The sequence below is a fragment of the Camellia sinensis genome, chromosome 4 (assembly GCF_055761805.1).
Source record: "Camellia sinensis isolate YWXY chromosome 4, ASM5576180v1, whole genome shotgun sequence".
Classification (NCBI taxonomy): domain Eukaryota; kingdom Viridiplantae; phylum Streptophyta; class Magnoliopsida; order Ericales; family Theaceae; genus Camellia; species Camellia sinensis.
The window spans coordinates 209550068-209567081 of NC_138964.1; the positions used below are offsets into that span (position 1 = coordinate 209550068).

At 36.3% G+C, this 17014-nt stretch overlaps 2 protein-coding genes across 5 annotated transcripts; one reads left to right on the forward strand and one right to left on the reverse strand.

The window, feature by feature from the left end:
* Positions 1-317: 317 nt before the first annotated feature.
* Positions 318-3767, forward strand: LOC114276358 (phosphatidylinositol 4-kinase gamma 7). Of its 3 annotated transcripts, none has more exons than XM_028218152.2 (2): positions 318-554; positions 1301-3767. In XM_028218152.2, exon 2 carries the CDS (start codon positions 1577-1579, stop codon positions 3437-3439), a length of 1863 nt encoding a protein of 620 aa, XP_028073953.1. In that variant the 5' UTR covers positions 318-554; positions 1301-1576; the 3' UTR covers positions 3440-3767. The 3 variants fall into 3 exon arrangements, with proteins under 3 accessions (XP_028073953.1, XP_028073952.1, XP_082723567.1); XM_028218151.2 differs by having other exon boundaries at positions 343-554; positions 1292-3767; XM_082867441.1 differs by having other exon boundaries at positions 426-554; positions 672-3767.
* Positions 3768-4533: 766 nt separating this feature from the next.
* On the reverse strand, positions 4534-11765 carry CRLK2 (Protein kinase superfamily protein). Of its 2 annotated transcripts, none has more exons than XM_028218149.2 (8): positions 11499-11765; positions 9275-9689; positions 7360-7513; positions 6819-6945; positions 6449-6534; positions 6298-6369; positions 5203-5406; positions 4534-5106 (listed from the first exon to the last, which is right to left on the reverse strand). In XM_028218149.2, exons 2-8 carry the CDS (start codon positions 9598-9600, stop codon positions 4810-4812), a joined length of 1266 nt encoding a protein of 421 aa, XP_028073950.2. In that variant the 5' UTR covers positions 9601-9689; positions 11499-11765; the 3' UTR covers positions 4534-4809. The 2 variants fall into 2 exon arrangements, with proteins under 2 accessions (XP_028073950.2, XP_028073951.2); XM_028218150.2 differs by having other exon boundaries at positions 9275-9666; positions 11499-11741.
* Between the last annotated feature and the right edge of the window lie 5249 nt (positions 11766-17014).

Below are 17014 nucleotides of genomic sequence, written 5' to 3' on the forward strand. Positions count from 1 at the left end.
CAAACTGTGCACATCACAACACGTGGCTAGATATCAGACCACTGTTTATCTATGAAAAATTATTAGGTGGTGCAAGGGAAACAAATGTCCTTCCTTCCACCAATCACGAACTGCCAAGCTCCTATTCTTTTCACCAATCATAACATTCTTGATACACCTGCCCAGTGTCACTGTACAAGTTCTTAATCAGAAATCACTGCGAAGCAAAAGCATCAGGTGGACTTTACGGATCATATGACAACGCGTGGCTAGATCTGGATGTCTGATTAATTTCATGTATCCCACATTGTACTGGATCCTAACTCAGTTGCATTTATTTTTTTGTCCTTCCGCTTCTCACGCGGGAAGTTAGAGAATCTCCGAAAGCGGGAGAGAGAGAGACACATACACATATATATACGCCACTCCGCACGCGATCACAGTTAGAGAACAACTAAAAGCAAACCCCCAATCGAATCTCAGCCGTTGGATCCATCGGGACTTCGACGCTCCACCGTCCATCCCCCGCCTTCGCCGGCGGCAGCCCTTGCCACCGCCGGATCTTCCAATGTCCGGTGAGTTCGATTCTTGCCTCCGATTTCGAACAATGAATCATCTAAACAAACTGTCAATTACTTCACTTTACCCTCTCAGTTCCCAGAATTATTTTTATTTTTGTATTGGTTTTGCAGATTATGTGGTTGATTCATAATGAATTCCTGTTTCTCAATCATGTTATGTGAATTGCTTTAGAGTTAGGGTCTAGATATTAATTTTGTTTTTCATGAGTTTGCTTCAGTAAATGACTTTATTGTCATTAATCTAAGTTTGATCCAAGGATGCTTGGCTTCTGATTTTTTTTCAAAAATTAGTTTGGTGAAAAAAATAATAAATAAATAAAGAAAATCATTATTTTAATTTGGTTTTCTCTTTTCTTGGGGAGGAAATTATTTTTGACAAATCAAAAATATAATTTTTTGATGTTTATTATGGAGCTAGTTTCCAAATTTTCAAAAATAAAAATAAAATAAAATTGAAAACTCTAGTCTTGAGGAAGTTATTTGGTTCCATTGATTGCAAGGGTTAAGAGATATAGATTGATGAATTGGCCAAGTGGCATGTTTCTTGTGTTCATGACCATTGTTTTTAAATCACAAATCGAATGATGAATCTCGTTTATAGCACTAAACTTGCCTTCAAACTCTTCTAAGATTTGTAACTTTTTTCTTTCATCCATTTTAAATTATTATTATTTTTCCAGTAAATCAGTTTCTCGTATTGAATAATGATCTTAGTTAGTTCTTATTATCAGCATTATCAGGTGGCTTCCAGGGTCTAGCAATTTTGCTACGTTCCACTCTCTACCTCATCATACCTTTACAATGTGAGAATTACTAGACAATTTGATCCCCTGGGTTGATTATGATTGTTTGGGCAACATTTTTCTGTCTCTTTCAATTGGTGCCAGCAATTGAGTTTGGCATCTGCCTGAGAGAGAACCTCTCTACTGGCGCTGCCTCTCCTGCCGGCGTTGAAATATTCCACTTTTACGCTTCCTTTCACGTGTCCTGATTTGGATAGCCCTAGACAAACCCAGATGGCAGTTGCTTCCTTCAAAACACCCCCGAGTCGTGAGTACCTTGGGAATAAGAGGATGGAAGGAAAACCTCCCAGGAAAAGACGTGTTTTTGTTCAAACTGAAACTGGTTGTGTTTTGGGAATCGAATTAGACAGGAGTGACAATGCCCAAACAGTGAAAAAGAGATTGCAGCTTGCTCTGAATGTCCCCACTGAGGAGAGCTCATTGATATATGGGGATATGGTGTTAAAAAATGACCTCAGCACTGTGGGAAACGACTGCCCACTTCTTCTTGCTAGGAATTTCTTGCACAGAAGCTCATCTACCCCGTGTCTGTCTCCTATTGGCAATGATCTTCAGCAAGGAGATCAGAGTGGTCTGGTTGAGATATTAGGGTGCTCAAGTCAATTTTCCATGGCAAAAGAATTGGTTCGGGATGTAGTTAAGGCAATAGAGAATGGCATTGACCCAATCCCTGTCCGTAGTGGGCTCGGAGGTGCTTATTATTTCAGAAATTGCGATGGTGAGAATGTTGCTATTGTGAAGCCAACAGATGAGGAGCCTTTTGCCCCAAACAACCCAAAAGGTTTTGTAGGAAAAGCACTTGGTCAACCAGGGCTGAAACGATCCGTGCGAGTTGGGGAGACAGGTTTTAGAGAAGTTGCCGCTTACCTTCTTGATTATGATAATTTTGCCAATGTGCCTCCCACCGCCCTTGTAAAGATTACACACCCCATCTTTAATGTCAACGATGCAGTAAATGCAGATAAGCATCAGAGTATGATGCAGGTCAGCAAGATCGCATCATTCCAGCGGTTCATTCTTCATGATTTTGATGCTAGCGATCATGGGACTTCTAGCTTCCCTGTGGCTGCTGTACATAGGATTGGGATATTAGATGTTCGTATTTTAAATACAGACAGGCACGCAGGAAATCTTCTGGTCAAGAAGCTTGATGGGGTGGGGAGGTTTGGTCAGGTGGAGCTCATTCCTATTGACCATGGCCTTTGCCTTCCAGAGAGCTTGGAGGACCCGTACTTTGAATGGATCCATTGGCCACAGGCATCAATTCCTTTCTCAGAGGATGAACTCAAGTACATAGGCCATCTTGATCCTGTTCGGGATTCTGAAATGCTAAGAATGGAGCTACCAATGATTCGAGAGGCATGCCTACGGGTCTTGGTTCTTTGCACAACTTTTCTCAAGGAAGCAGCGGTTTTCGGTCTGTGTCTTGCAGAGATTGGTGAGATGATGAGTAGGGAGTTTCCAGGTCATGAAGAAGAGCCGAGCGAGCTTGAGGTCATATGCATCAAGGCAAGGAAGCTGTTAGAGGATAGTGAGGCATGGTATTTTGAGAAGCTGGTGCATCAGGAAGACTTTCAATTTGATATGGAGGTCGATGAATTGGATTTAACAAAAAATTTAGAAGTAGGATTGACTGCTAAACCACCATTTTGTTTTGGGTTTGAAGGTGGTAATAGTCAAAACATGCTTTCTAAACTGGTGGAGAACATTGAGGGGGAGGAGCGGGAAGAAGAGGCAGAGAGTGAGTGGGACGAGAAACCCTTGGGCCAGGTACCGGCAATTTCGAAGCTTTCCATGTCCCTAAGAAATGTTAGCCTTGGTGAGCAGAGTTGGCGACATCAGGGTGCAGCATCAAATGGCAGTTATTTGCCTGGTATGTCATCTGGAAACAGGAGTGTGAATGAGCAGTCACCTGCAGGCGCAAGTTTTGTGAAGCTGGTAGATATGAACGAAAGAGAGTGGTCACTGTTTCTTGAGATTTTTCAGAAGCTTCTGTACCCAGCTTTCACTAATCGTAAACTAGGGAATGTGAATCAGAGGCAGAGACAGAGGCTTGGAACTTCATGCCGGTTTTGAGTGCAAAACGTGAAGAAAGGAAAGCAGAAGAAGAATTAACCCCAAAAAAAGATAGAAAGAATAAGACTACAAGTCACTGGTACCTCAAAATTGCCAGTAGCGGTAGGCTTGTTTCATAGGTTTGGTTTCCAAGATGGGTTGCGTTTGGAAGTGATTTTCTGTAAATATAAATCTTGTCGAATGATCAAATCTCTGGTAATTAGGTGATGGAGGTGAGAACTATGCTCTCCTTTGTCATATATATATATATATATATACTAGCATATCACCCGTGTTATGCACGGATTTTGTTTACAATTATCTATATATGTGAATTGTGATTTTTAAATATATATTTTTTAAATGTCTTCTTTTTTTTCTTTTTTATATTATATTAAAGTTTATTATTTTGATAATAATAATATGTGTTGGACTTTTTAAAGAATTAAATGTCTTTTTTTTATTACTATATTATATTAAAGTTTAATATTTTGATAATAATTATATGTGTTGGACTTTTCAAGAAATTTTTTTAATACTTGTTCTTAATATATTAAAGTGTTATTATAAAGAATAATAATTATATATGTTGGGACTTTTCAAGGAATTCATGTGTTGGATTTCAAGAATTTTTTTAACACTTGTTCTTAATGCATTAAAGTGTTATTATAAAGGTAAGACTTGAGAGTTGGTAGAAGTTAATAAATGCTAAACTTTTTTTTTAAAAAATAAAAAAATTAGGAAATTTAAATTGGGAGATTGGAGCTCCCACAAGGCTTGAAGTTAAAAACTCCCTTTTACTTAATATATAGTATAGATGTGTGTGTGTGTGTTAACTGTCTAAAGCATGCCAGTTGAATAAAATCCAAAGAGATGGAAGACTGGAAGCCAGGAAACTCTTATGTACATTTTATATTATATTTATGCAAAACATGAGAGTTTGCTTTGAATGATATATCCAATTCTCTTGAGACTGATGACACTTGGTGGTTGCAGATTGTTCATTTTGCTGCAATTCACTGTTCAATTATTTTGGTACATGTTTAATCAATTGAATCTGTTTGAAATAAGTCCCAACTAGCAACCACATGTAGCAATAAATTTACACTATCACAAACAAAAACTTTTTCCCGTTGATATTGGATTCATGACTGGGTATATGGTGTTGCTGAGGTGCTTACATTTAACATTTGCTAGTCATACAATGTACTGATCCAGAACAGGCTCAGACTGACCTATGATGGGGCTGTTACAACAATTGCCTTGAAGGAGCAAATCTCTGTGTGTGTGTGTGTGTGTGTGTGTGTGTGTGTGGTGAAACATGATTCGTTCCTCTATATTTCATGTACTCGAAGGGGAAAGGTAAAGGTTGAGCGAGATTAAAAACAATGTCATGCAGTTATTTTTATGCTGGCCATCTTACTCAGCTCCACTTGTTGAAGCTCTATCCGGCTTATCATACGTGAAAGATCTTCTCCTGCAAAAGACATGGTATCTTCTTTGGCAAGTCGCCTCTGTTTTATCTTCAATATGGCCTGCGAAACTTCTCCAATCGAAGGCCGCCTTCTGGGTGTTTTGTGCAAGCATTTGTGGGCAATGCTAGCTAGGCCTCTCACTTCTACAATGTTATACTCTCCCACAAGTCGCTCGTCAAGAATTTCATCCACACCATCTGGGCTCATAGCCGCCTTAGAAACAACAATAACAATAATAAAACTTTTCAATAGAAAACTCAAAGTTCACTGGAAGGATCGACTCTGCTATGAAGAGCGAAAAAGACTTACAAGATTGACATATTCCATCAAGTTTTGATGAGGGTGGATGGCTGTGATGAGTTCAAAAAGGATAATGCCAAAACTGTATATGTCACTCTTCATCGTGAACTTGTTTGTGGATATGTAAGCAGGATCTATGTAGCCGTATGTTCCTTTAATGCCTGATTTGTGGCCATCGAAGGCCTCTTCTTTCGACAGTCCAAAATCAGCAACCTAATAAGATGGGAGGTGAAAATCAAGATAAACAGAAGAAATAGAGAGAATAACTAGGGGTGCATAAAAAAATTCAGTAGAACCGGTAAACTGGTCTGGTCCAAACCATATGATTTGGTTTGGATTTTTTAGAAGATGGTTTGGCTTCAGTTCTAAATAATTGAGACCATTGACTATGATCTGGTTCATGGATTAAGGCTCAAAAGACAACCAAACCAAACTGTTCCCTATTCTTATACTAATTTTAGTAACTAAAAAGTATATAGTGTGGAAAGAAAAAATTGAGTTTAGATTTTTTAACTTAACCATCACATGCACTAACCTTCACACTGATAAATTTATAAATTATATAACCATTATTTCTGTGGCAATCAATTAAATTCTAGTTGTTTCTATGTTATGTTATAATTAATTGATCTTCTTTTGATAATTGGGATTTTCTAGAATAAAATTACCTGAAGTTGTAGAACCAAACTGGTGTCTACACTTCGGTTCTGGTTCCAGATTGTTTGGAACCATAAGGAACAGGGTTTAGTCCCATGTCTATCTTAAAACCAGACCATCCAATCTGTGAACAACCCTAAAAAGTAAAGAAAACCTTACCATTAACAATAATTCCTGCAAGCATGCATATGCAGATATCCATTATCAACACAAAGAAACCAGGTCTCGATTTTCATATAAATAATATCAGACTTTCTTTTGTATCAAATTGAATAGTTATTAATGTTCTACATAGTGCCACTTAAAATGTTCATGACATGCCAAGCAAATCTTGGCAATAATTCCTTTTTATCTTAATTTTGATAATGCATTCTCATATTATCAACTATGAAATGGTTTATAAATAATATAAGATAAATAAATAAAATCTTCATCCCCTTGACTTACCTTGGCTCTCATCGATCTGTCTAGCAATATGTTCGCTGACTTCAAATCCCTATGTATGACGGGTGGGACTGCCTGTTCCAGAAATTTTTATACAGAAAGAAGTAAAAAATGATAATTCGCAGTTAAAAAGTCATTAGACCAGCTAACATACCCCGTCATGAAGATACTCAATTCCATGTGAAATATCAAGAGCTATTTGAAGCCGTTCTTCCCAACTCAATACCAGCTCCTCTTGACCTAAGTGAAAATCCAGCAGGATAATCCTTTATTTGATTTGATATCAGAGAAAACACCACAATAGTCCCTTTATTATCAGAGAGATCAGATGACAATTAAATCTAACTATAATTCGCTATTTTTGTTTTTTAGCTTATACCCTATAAAGCCGCTGTTTATAGTAGTAGAAGATTTTTGTTCATCCACATGCATCCATAAACTCATATCTCCAAAAGTACAAATGGGTACACGTGATCATGTATCTCATGATAAAAATAAAAATAAAAAGGGACTCACGGACTTACTATATAGAAGGTTCGCCAGGCTTCCGTTACTCATGAACTCATAAATTAACATGTGTTGGCCTTTATCTACACAGTATCCAACCAAATTCACCAGATTACGGTGATGCAGCCTACCTAGTAGAGATACCTGCAAAAAGACGGGGCCGCAATAAATTGACTCAAAGTAGTGCACATCACGTAGCCATTTTAAAACCTATCATCAGACAACAACTACAAATCTGAAAAATGATTAGAGCGAGTCATGGATGGCCCAAAAGAAGGCATTCGATGTGGCTCATTGAATCCTTAATTATGCATTCATTTCCTCTTTTCCAAATTTGTGGGACATTTTTTTCAAAAATATCCTTCATAGACACAATTTTGACGACCTTTGGGCATGATGAACTTGACACCTTTGTAAGCACATACTTACTTATGTCCAGAAAATAATGCATCATATGCTTATGATACTTACACTTGCCCAACTAGCAAGATATATCAGGAGGGATCTATAAGTAAAGAGCTATGCTTCCTTGTAAACATGATTTAATTCAGCCCTTACCTCTGTTTGAAACTCTTTCTCTCCCTGTTTTGAATCAGAAGCAAGAACCTTCACGGCAACTACTTCACCAGTAGCCATAGTAGCTTTACACACTGGACCAAAAGATCCCTCTCCCAAAATAGTTGTGAAGTTTTGTGTAGCTTTCTGAACGTCCCTGGGAACGCACAAGGGATTAGATTAAGGCTTTAGCATTCTTTGTAGTTCATAATGTTAGGTTATGGGACCAAGCAATCCACCCTTTTAAGTGATGCAGACTAACTGCCATGAACACAAGTTTAAATACAAAGCTGAAGCCCTCCCTAACAACAATTGATTTTAGGTGAATAGGTGGAAGCAGGGATGAACACATAGCATACATACCTAGAGTTATACAAACAACAATAAACTTCCTGTAGATCATCTATTAATAGATGATTAGCTTGGTAAAGTCTGTAGGGGTGTTATTCACTAGGACTGGGTTCAAGTCTCCTACTAAGCTTGATTGCTTTCATGTCTGCCATCCCTTTGTATATCTATATATATGCACATCCATGTAGCTATGAGTACAAGATATTCTACACGTTAAACTAGTTTTGAGTTGAGGAGTCATTTTGAGGTGAATTTGTCACAGCATAAAGCAAAGTGGCAGGCACGTCTCCAGTTAAACACCAAAGGTGCCCAAGGTAACTGAGAGTAGTACCAGAATGACAATTTCAACTTTATCATACATTTCTGATTTTTAGAAGAAGAAAAACTATTTACATTTTTACTTATGTTTAGGCTCTAACACATCCATGGCAGGGTTCACATCTAAGGGGTCATCTTGAAGTCCTGTTCCGAGTTTGAGATCCAATGTATGAGGAACAAAATCAACAATGTCCTTCCAGTTTCCATTTTGAGAATAACTACGAAATAGAATGAAAGATCAACATTGAACTAAATTTTATGTAAATGTGAATTAACTCTATAAACATTGAGTACAGTTAACCGATCATGATGGAAATGGGAACCTTGCTGGACAGTGGACAACAATTTTCCAATAAATGAGAAAATTGAGAGCTTGCAGCCATGTTAGCACATAGTAGTCAACAATTTTATTTTATTTATTTTTTTATTTATTTTTTTATTTTTGGGGGGGGGGGGGGGGGGGGGGGGTTGGGTGATCAAAGCCATATAGTAGTCAACATGATCTAGGATTGCACAAAGACTAAGAGGATGTTAATACACCATAACCAAAGGATACATGGAAAAATAACACAAACTAAATCATACATGATATTCTTTCCAGAATCTTGTTCAGCTCAAAATACTAATTAAGAGATAGGTTCTTGACTCTTGAGAGAACCAGTTATTGCCTACTTTCTTTTGGTCAATGGCGGTCATTACTTTCACAAAAGTAAAAGCCAACAATAAAAACAAACAAATGGTGTGAAAGGGTAATACTGCAGATGCTACATATCATCACACTGATGGCTCAATCCTAACCTGGTTGGAAACCCATTACTAGATTTGGAAACCCAAGGTGAAGCTTGTGGGTCTGAATACTTTTTGGTCACATTACTAGTTTATTATTATTATTATTATTATTTAGTTAGATATTAGGCTAGATCCTAATTAAATTAGGGTTTTGTGGCCTATATATATTAGGCTTTTGACATTGTAATATTTAGTTTTGGAATTAATGAGCTATTGAGTTGAGAAAAGGTTGTCGCCATTGTGTTTCCCTCTCCTTTCTTCTCCTATTCATCGCATATATATATTTGGCCTTTTTCTATATTTTAGTTCTCAAGTGAGCAAGTAAAATTTGTCAAATCTGTCCTAACATCTAGAATGTCCAAGGAACTATCAAGGAAAGGAAGAAGATTTTACAAGTGCAATAAATAATTAGAGTCCAATATACCGTCCAAAAAGAATAGAAGTGTAGGAAATGACATACTTGAAAGAGTATCTTGGTATGCCAGATGCTGAAGCAAACCGATCTTTACTACGGTGACTCCACCACGAGGGCTGAGAATTTTTGGCAAGGAAATCTGATCCCTTGTCTGCAATAGAATTTGAGATAGAAGCACTATAATCAATGCTTGTACCTAGGCCATTTGTGCGTATCGGAAGAGTTGTTGCACTACGGTCATTTGCACATTGTCGCAGATGAGCACGTTTTTTGTACCACCGTATGCCAAAAAACACAAGGGCTGCTATAAAAAGGCCAAGAGCCAGACCAACAGATATGCCAATAATAACCAAATCACCTTTTGGAACCATTCTTTGGTCTTTTTTGAGAATCAGGCAATGAGAACATCTTGGAGGAAAATGCTACAGGCTCACTTGCTGTCACAAAATGAGCAGAGACACTGTGAAGTAAAAAAAAAAAAAAAAAAACTCTGTAAAATATAAACAGTGCCGATAACTTCTCGATGAAAATATGACATTGTGGTTGGATATGGTTACAATCAGAATTTTCTGTATAACTGTTTCAACTGCCAGTGATAATTATGTAAAGTTAGCATAATCCCACCTAACAACGTGTGGGAGAGGATGCTGCTAGTGCTGTTCAAAAATACTATACAAATTAACATTTAATTGATACCTAGTAAAAAAGGTGAATTAATGATAGAACAAATTGGAACCAAACAAACAATTCTCTATGAAGGCATCAGAAAACAATTGTATTCCTTCAAGTTATTATTTTTCTTTTTTAATAAATAATATATGAAGGAAACCACTCAAATCCCAAGCTTGCGCCAGAGAGAGGCAAATCGAAAGTAGAAAAAGGCTCTACAATTTATTTCAGAGTTTGAAAGGCATTTCAAAAGTTTCTGGTACATGAGCATCAACAGTGAATGTTAGCTTGCATTTCTGTTTCATAATTTTTTCAACAAAAAATGTCACGAACGACAAAAGGATGTCCAGTCCATCCCATTGGAGTTGAAGAGCCCATGAAAGGAAATTTCACACATTTGATAGGTTTCCCACTTTGAGTAGGATAGGACTCCAAAAGTGATTAGATGACAAGCCCTTATCATCCTGAAGATTTCGGGATAAGTCCACCACTCACAACAAGAAGGTCAAGACAAAGCGATGTATTCATCTTGATATATGTCAAGGCAAATACATTGTCAATGCCTTGACGATCCCTTTTCTCCTAACCATCAATCCACATGATTCCCACGTTCCAAGCTCCTAGCATGGACCATCACAAAGTCTAGACCACACTGTGATGACACACCAACTTTGTCCCTTAACACTTGTAGAGACCCTTACTCGCATAATAATCTTTCTAGCCTTTATAAGAATTACCATGAAGTTATCATACTTGAGGAGGTACTTAGGTTCTACACTTTACATAGCCTACAATATGTAATTATTAATGAGGATTTAAATAGAGAAGGCAATAGTATCAATAGAGTTCTTTATTTCATCACTCGTTATTTCTTCTCAATTTGATTTGGTTCACTTTGGGACACCCATAGCCCATTCCTAGACTACAAAGTTTTCAATTGCATTCAAAACAACTTATCAGGACCTTTCTGGTCTTCAAAACCCACTAGGTGTCACTGATCAACATGGCAGCCAATGAAATCAGAAGGGTTCTTAAGGCTGTGTTCGGAAAAGGATTTCAGGGGAGACTTGTGGAGGGATTGGACAAATGAAGGGAAAGTGAAACAAACCTCCCCTTTTCTTTTCCCTCCACAAATCCTTGATCCAAACACAGCCTAAAAATTCCATTTTTACAACATGTGTACCCTCCCAAAAAACCTTAAAGAACAACAAAAACAATAAAAGTCAATAATAAGCAAACAGCCAAGAACCTTTCAATTAACACCCATCTCTCAATAGGATCAAAAGGGCCTCCTTAAAACTCTGTAATGACTAAACCCATAAAGCTAAACCCACAAAGAGAACAAGAAGATCCAAGTACCAGAAATCAAAACCAACAAAAGAGCAAGATGAAGCAAAAAAAATTAAAAACAAACTAGCACAAAATGGACCTTAATGATCGGCTAATCAATCAATCAACACAAATGGGATTCACAAAAAAACTAATATAAGCCCAAGAATGTAAACCACTAAGAGCACACAAAGAATCCCAAAAAAAATAAATAAATTGAAAAGTAAAAAAAAGACGCATGAGGCAATGAATCTGGATCAACATCCCATACCTTATCAATTGTGAAAGCAACGACTTTGATACTTAATTTCTGCGTATATCGGAGCTGTTTCGTTGGTTAAAGGAAGATCAGAAAGAAAGTTCTGTGAACTGTTTGATTTAAGAAACGGTGAGAGAGAGAGAGAGAGTGGACGCTTTCGCTGCAATAGAAAAGACTGAGAAAAAGCACACGGTTTTGAGTGGGCTTCGACATGGCAGAGCACAAGAATGAGTATTTATTTTGTAGGCCTACCATAAAAGTAAAAATAATGAATTCAATAAATAAATTATGGGTCATGCTGCGGAACTCTAATTAGAGTTCACCTTAAAAAAAATAAGAAATAAAAAAATAAAAAAAATAGTAAAGTAAAAGACAAAAAAGAGGGAAGAAAAAGACAAATTAGAGATGCATTAGAGGTCCTTTTTTAGTGGTCCAAATCATTTTTGATAAATTATACTAACTTTTTCAAATTATAATAAATTTTAATGGATTTTTTTTTTAGGTTCCCAAGGCTTTATAATATAAAGGATATTTAATATTTTTATAATGTCTAAGATCCCTCAATTTGATTCAGAAAAATTTCAAATTAGAGAAATTTTTTTGATTTTCTATGTTTTGAATTTTCTCTAGGGTTGAATTTTCTCACAAATAACTCTGTGATTTGTTGCTTTGCTTGCCTTCACTCTTGATGTCAAGCAAATTATGGGAATTTCTCTGGCATTTTCTAGAGAAATTCTCTCCAAAGAAATTAAGCATTCCAGGTTCCAGCTCGAAACCAAAGAATTTCTCTGAACCAACCCAAAGAAAATTTAGTTCAAAAATCAGAGAATTTCTCCAGTTTCAACCCAGAAAAAATTCAGTTCGGGTGATCGTGATTTACCATTTCTTTCTGATAATAGATCATCTGAATCAGCTTTGCGGTAGGAAATTAAAAGATCCTGATCACTTGTGATATATATGTGTTTGTGTTGCAATCAGGATGCCACAAGAGGTGATCCTCAGTACCAACATCACATAGGAGAATATCCAGCAACACCAGCAAAAACATCTGTACCATTAGAAGCTATGGACAAACAACTCTCTCTCCCTCGGCACCGAGCCAGCACCACTGCGAAGCATCGACCAACACCAACCTTAACACCACGCGCAACCATAGCAGCAAGCTTCTGATCAACTCTCTCTCTCTCTGCAATGTCGGATTTGAAAAATATATACTTATGCATGGACCAGCTGTTTTTATCTTCCCCATGAACCAACAATAGGTGGCAGCTGCTGCGGCTGCTTCCGTTCAACCTGGAATTTGAGCCAAAATTTTATCAGAGATCGCTGCTGATGAAACGCTAAACCCTAATTCGATCTCTGAGGACGAAGAGTTCGTTGTGAAGCTCAAAAGTCTGGACGCGTTTGAGCAAGAACAAGGTTTGATGGCTCTGAGAAAGCTCACGAGGATGAAGGAAGAAGCTAGGGTTTGGGATTGATGTAGGAGAGAGAGAGAGAGCAGAGAGGGACCAAACTCAGTTTTTGAAGCCCTTTCGTTTCTTCTTAAATTTCTCTGTGATATATGAGCTTGGGATTGAAGGACTTTAGACATCATAAAATAATATTGTGGATCTCTTCCATTATTAAAAGTGGGAGAGAGACCTTAGACTAATTTTCCCTAAAATTTACTATTTTAACATAATTACGTTAAGCTATTATAAAATTTTTAATTCACATCCCATTTAATTTTTTTCATCAATAATTAATAAGTTATATAAATAATAAATTATTTTCATCTCTTTTATTTGAAATGTATATATATTTTGTTTATTCTAATTTTGTCGTACAATATTTATTAGTTTGGATGGATTTAATTTTATTAAGAAAGGTAATTGTAATTATATTAGGGGAAATTGCAAAAAAAATGGTATCAAATTAAAATAATTGTAATGTTATAAAAGTACAAGTAATTCATTCATTAGATTATACAATTTAATCATGTACTTTTACATTTTTGTAGTTATTTTGAGTTTATATCATTTTGTTACAATTGCTCTGTTATATATTAAGGGTCATGTTAATAAGTGTCCTTAGGACATAAATAAAAGAAAACAAATTAAAAAATATAAGACAATTTTTATTAAATTCAATATATTTTTACTGAAATCAATATATATATATATATATATATTACATTTTTACATATTTTTGAGAGACTTTTGACACACTTTCAATATTAAACAATGCCCATGAGATATTTATTAGCATTTGCTTTATATTAAAATTGTAAAACTTATATTTTTTAAAATTTTATGAGAAATCATTGTAATTTTAAAAAATAAATAACATCAATCCCATTGGCTGGACCGAAAGACGACGACGCACATGGCAAGGGATCGTACGAGTGTTGGAAAATTTGAATTAAAATTTACTCCAATGGTTGTGTCTCTTGAAATGAAAGGGTGTGTCCTTTTGAAGGGTCACAACATTTCTGAAGAGTCACATATAAGTCTATAAATTTCATCTCCCTCACTTCAATTTAAATATAGAATTGTCATTTTCTTCTTCACTTTGCATTTACTCTTCATATTTCCTGAGTCTAATTTTCCTGTAAAAGAGTACATGCACTGTGATGTTCGCTAGGCTTACAATATTAGTGCTGCTAGTACAAGACATTGATCGTTGTATCCTAGGAGATAGATGTCCATTAAATCCTGAGCACCGGTGGGAGGACGAATCTATCTTAAGGAGAGAGTGTCACACACTCAACTCGATCAGATTTTATCGATTTATGAACTATAAGTTTTATCACATTGTGTGGATTTATTTCAGTTTTTGTTTTGCCCAAAAATCATTTGCATAATTTTAAATTATATTTTTCATATAATTTGGTACTATTTTTTTAACAATCTTAAGACAAATTACTGATCATGTATAAAGGGTTCGAATAACACGGACACCACAGGAACTTCACTTATGTGAACATAAGAAGTGTTGCAATTTCTAGCAAATGTTTACAATTTGTTTTTGTAAATTGTTCATGAAGGCCAGGATTGTGCACATGGATGTAAAAGTGCAATTAACTATACTGGTGAACTTTTGCTGAAATTGGATGTTCTCTTGTTTGTAGTTTTTCTGGTACCAATAAATATGACTCTTGATTTAATCTTCAGACACCAAAGAATTCATTAGAATTTTGAAATGCTTACACCATTTGCAGGTTTAAATTGAGAGATACCTGTATGCATAAGAATATCAGTATTTATATATGATCAAGATCATATGGTGATACACTGGATTATAACTCTTTAAGTGGTTATTACTTATAGTTGCAGGCAGTTACTAATAGGAATTCAAATTCTAAAGGCACCATTTCAAGTTGAAAGACATGTTTTCAGAATTTTCAAATTCTGAAAAAATAAACTAAAGGTTGTGTTCTCTCATAAAGCAAACTCTTTTGAGTGGGGGCAATTATCACCTTAAAGAAAGTGTCTGCAACACGCCTCAAAGTCACATTTTGGTTGATTATGTTTTTCTTTTGACCTGCTGTTCTAACAATTTTAAGGTGATAAATCAAGAGTTCGTGAAACTGGACAAGTTTGATGGAACACATTTTACTCATTTCCAAGACAAGTTGACGTTTCTTTGAAAATTTGTTATGTTCTTGCTCCAAAGCTATCAACACTACCAGATCGAAAACCCAATGATTCCGATGTAATAAAAGCAGAGCATAAGAAACGTAAAGAAGATGAATGTGTATATGTTTAATAAGAACATGAAGCTAGGGCCGGCGTTGGAGAGGAATTTCGGGTTGTTCATGGAGGATGGGACGCCCGCGTATTCACTCAGACTCGACAGAGGTTCAACTACGAGTTTCGGAACGCCACTCGGAGATTGAGTCCACTGCTTCTTTGTCGCTCTTCATTACATTTTGCATGCTGTAATTGGTTCAGTTTTTATTTTTTGGCAGGTTGATGTACTTAATAAGAGCGATGCACTGTTTGGCCAGTGATGTGTTAAAGCCTTTGAATCCATTGTTGGAAATGGAGATCAACATGCTTCTGCAAATTCTATTCTTGGAGATCCAATCTCAAATAATTTTGGATTAGAGGACTCAAATCTTGATATAACATGTTGTTTCTTTCCAGAATTTAGAGCAGTTGAAGAGGATCTTGGCATGGCGCACATTAATATGCTTGAACAAATTCCTTGTACTATTGGAGAGAATGGCCCTCTTGCTATGAGTTGTTCTGGTTTTGAGGAATTAGGTCAACCAAAAGTGCCAGTCTCTAACATGTTTGAAAGCATTGGTAATGGGGAAAATTTGTACTCCGAATTTAGAGGAAGCCAGATATTTAATTCACCAATTTCAGATTGTGGCGCTTCATTACACAACTCGGGGTATGCTTCTCCACTGCCCCCGATGCCAATCTGGAGAACATGTGAGGGTGTTTCCGCCCTTACTATTCTTGATGTTCACCTGAGAGTGAATGAACATGACACGGAGGATACATTTGCCCTTCCTAAAGATAGCAATATGGATAAGGCCAATACTTCAGGATATGATGTTGTCCACATGGATTGCAAGTAGAAAGATCAAATGCCATGTGACAACTCAAAGAATTCAACTTTTAGGCCAAATGATTATTTGGTAGAGTTGTCCAATACACTAATGAATTTCAAAAATGAGGAGGAGCTTCTCTTCATGAATGCTGATGAAAAAGATAGAATTGAAAAGTCTTATATCAATGGCTTCAGCTCCCTTTTGTTGGATTATTCTAATGGGGACATGCCTAATATTGCTTCAACTGAAGTAGCAGTGGCTCCAGATAATTATCTTGGAACTTCTGGTGGTGGAACATTGTGAAGAATTAGATGACATGGGGCAGTCTCATTATGGTGATGGATATGCAGTTTGCAATTCTAGATTTTTTAAATCAGATTATGATTTTAATTATAAAAATTAGAATTCTGGGGGTGTATTTATTATATACCAACAAGAGAAATTAAGTTTCCTTGGAATGCCTAAAATGTGGGGGTGCTTGGAGGATTTTACCAAAGTAACGGTTCCAATAATAGGTCCACAAAGAATCTCAATTCTATAGGACAAAGTTGGAGTAGAAACAAAAATGGTTTCATTAACTCCTAAGGAACAACTCTATGTTTATTATTTAAATTTGAAAATGGGAGTGACATAGAGTAACGATAAGTCTCGATGTAATCAAAGACTTAATACCGTAGGACATTTGCTTTTAGTTGTGAATATTGTCTAAGGATAATATAATGGATCCACTAATGATATATAACTGAGAAGGTCAAACGAAAAAATAGAAGTCGCTAAACAAAAAGTTTGACCAGAGAGCAAATGAGGGAAAATTCATCGAAGGGAATGTGATTAAAACCTATTACATCAGAGTCATCATAATGGTAACCCTACTTAGATAACTAGAGATCCCAAGAATTAAGTTCAAAGGGACTACTAAGTTATGTGTGGCTCGCCAGAAATCACTAAAGGAGTCTATCTCCTATCCATTCTTATGATGAGAGTG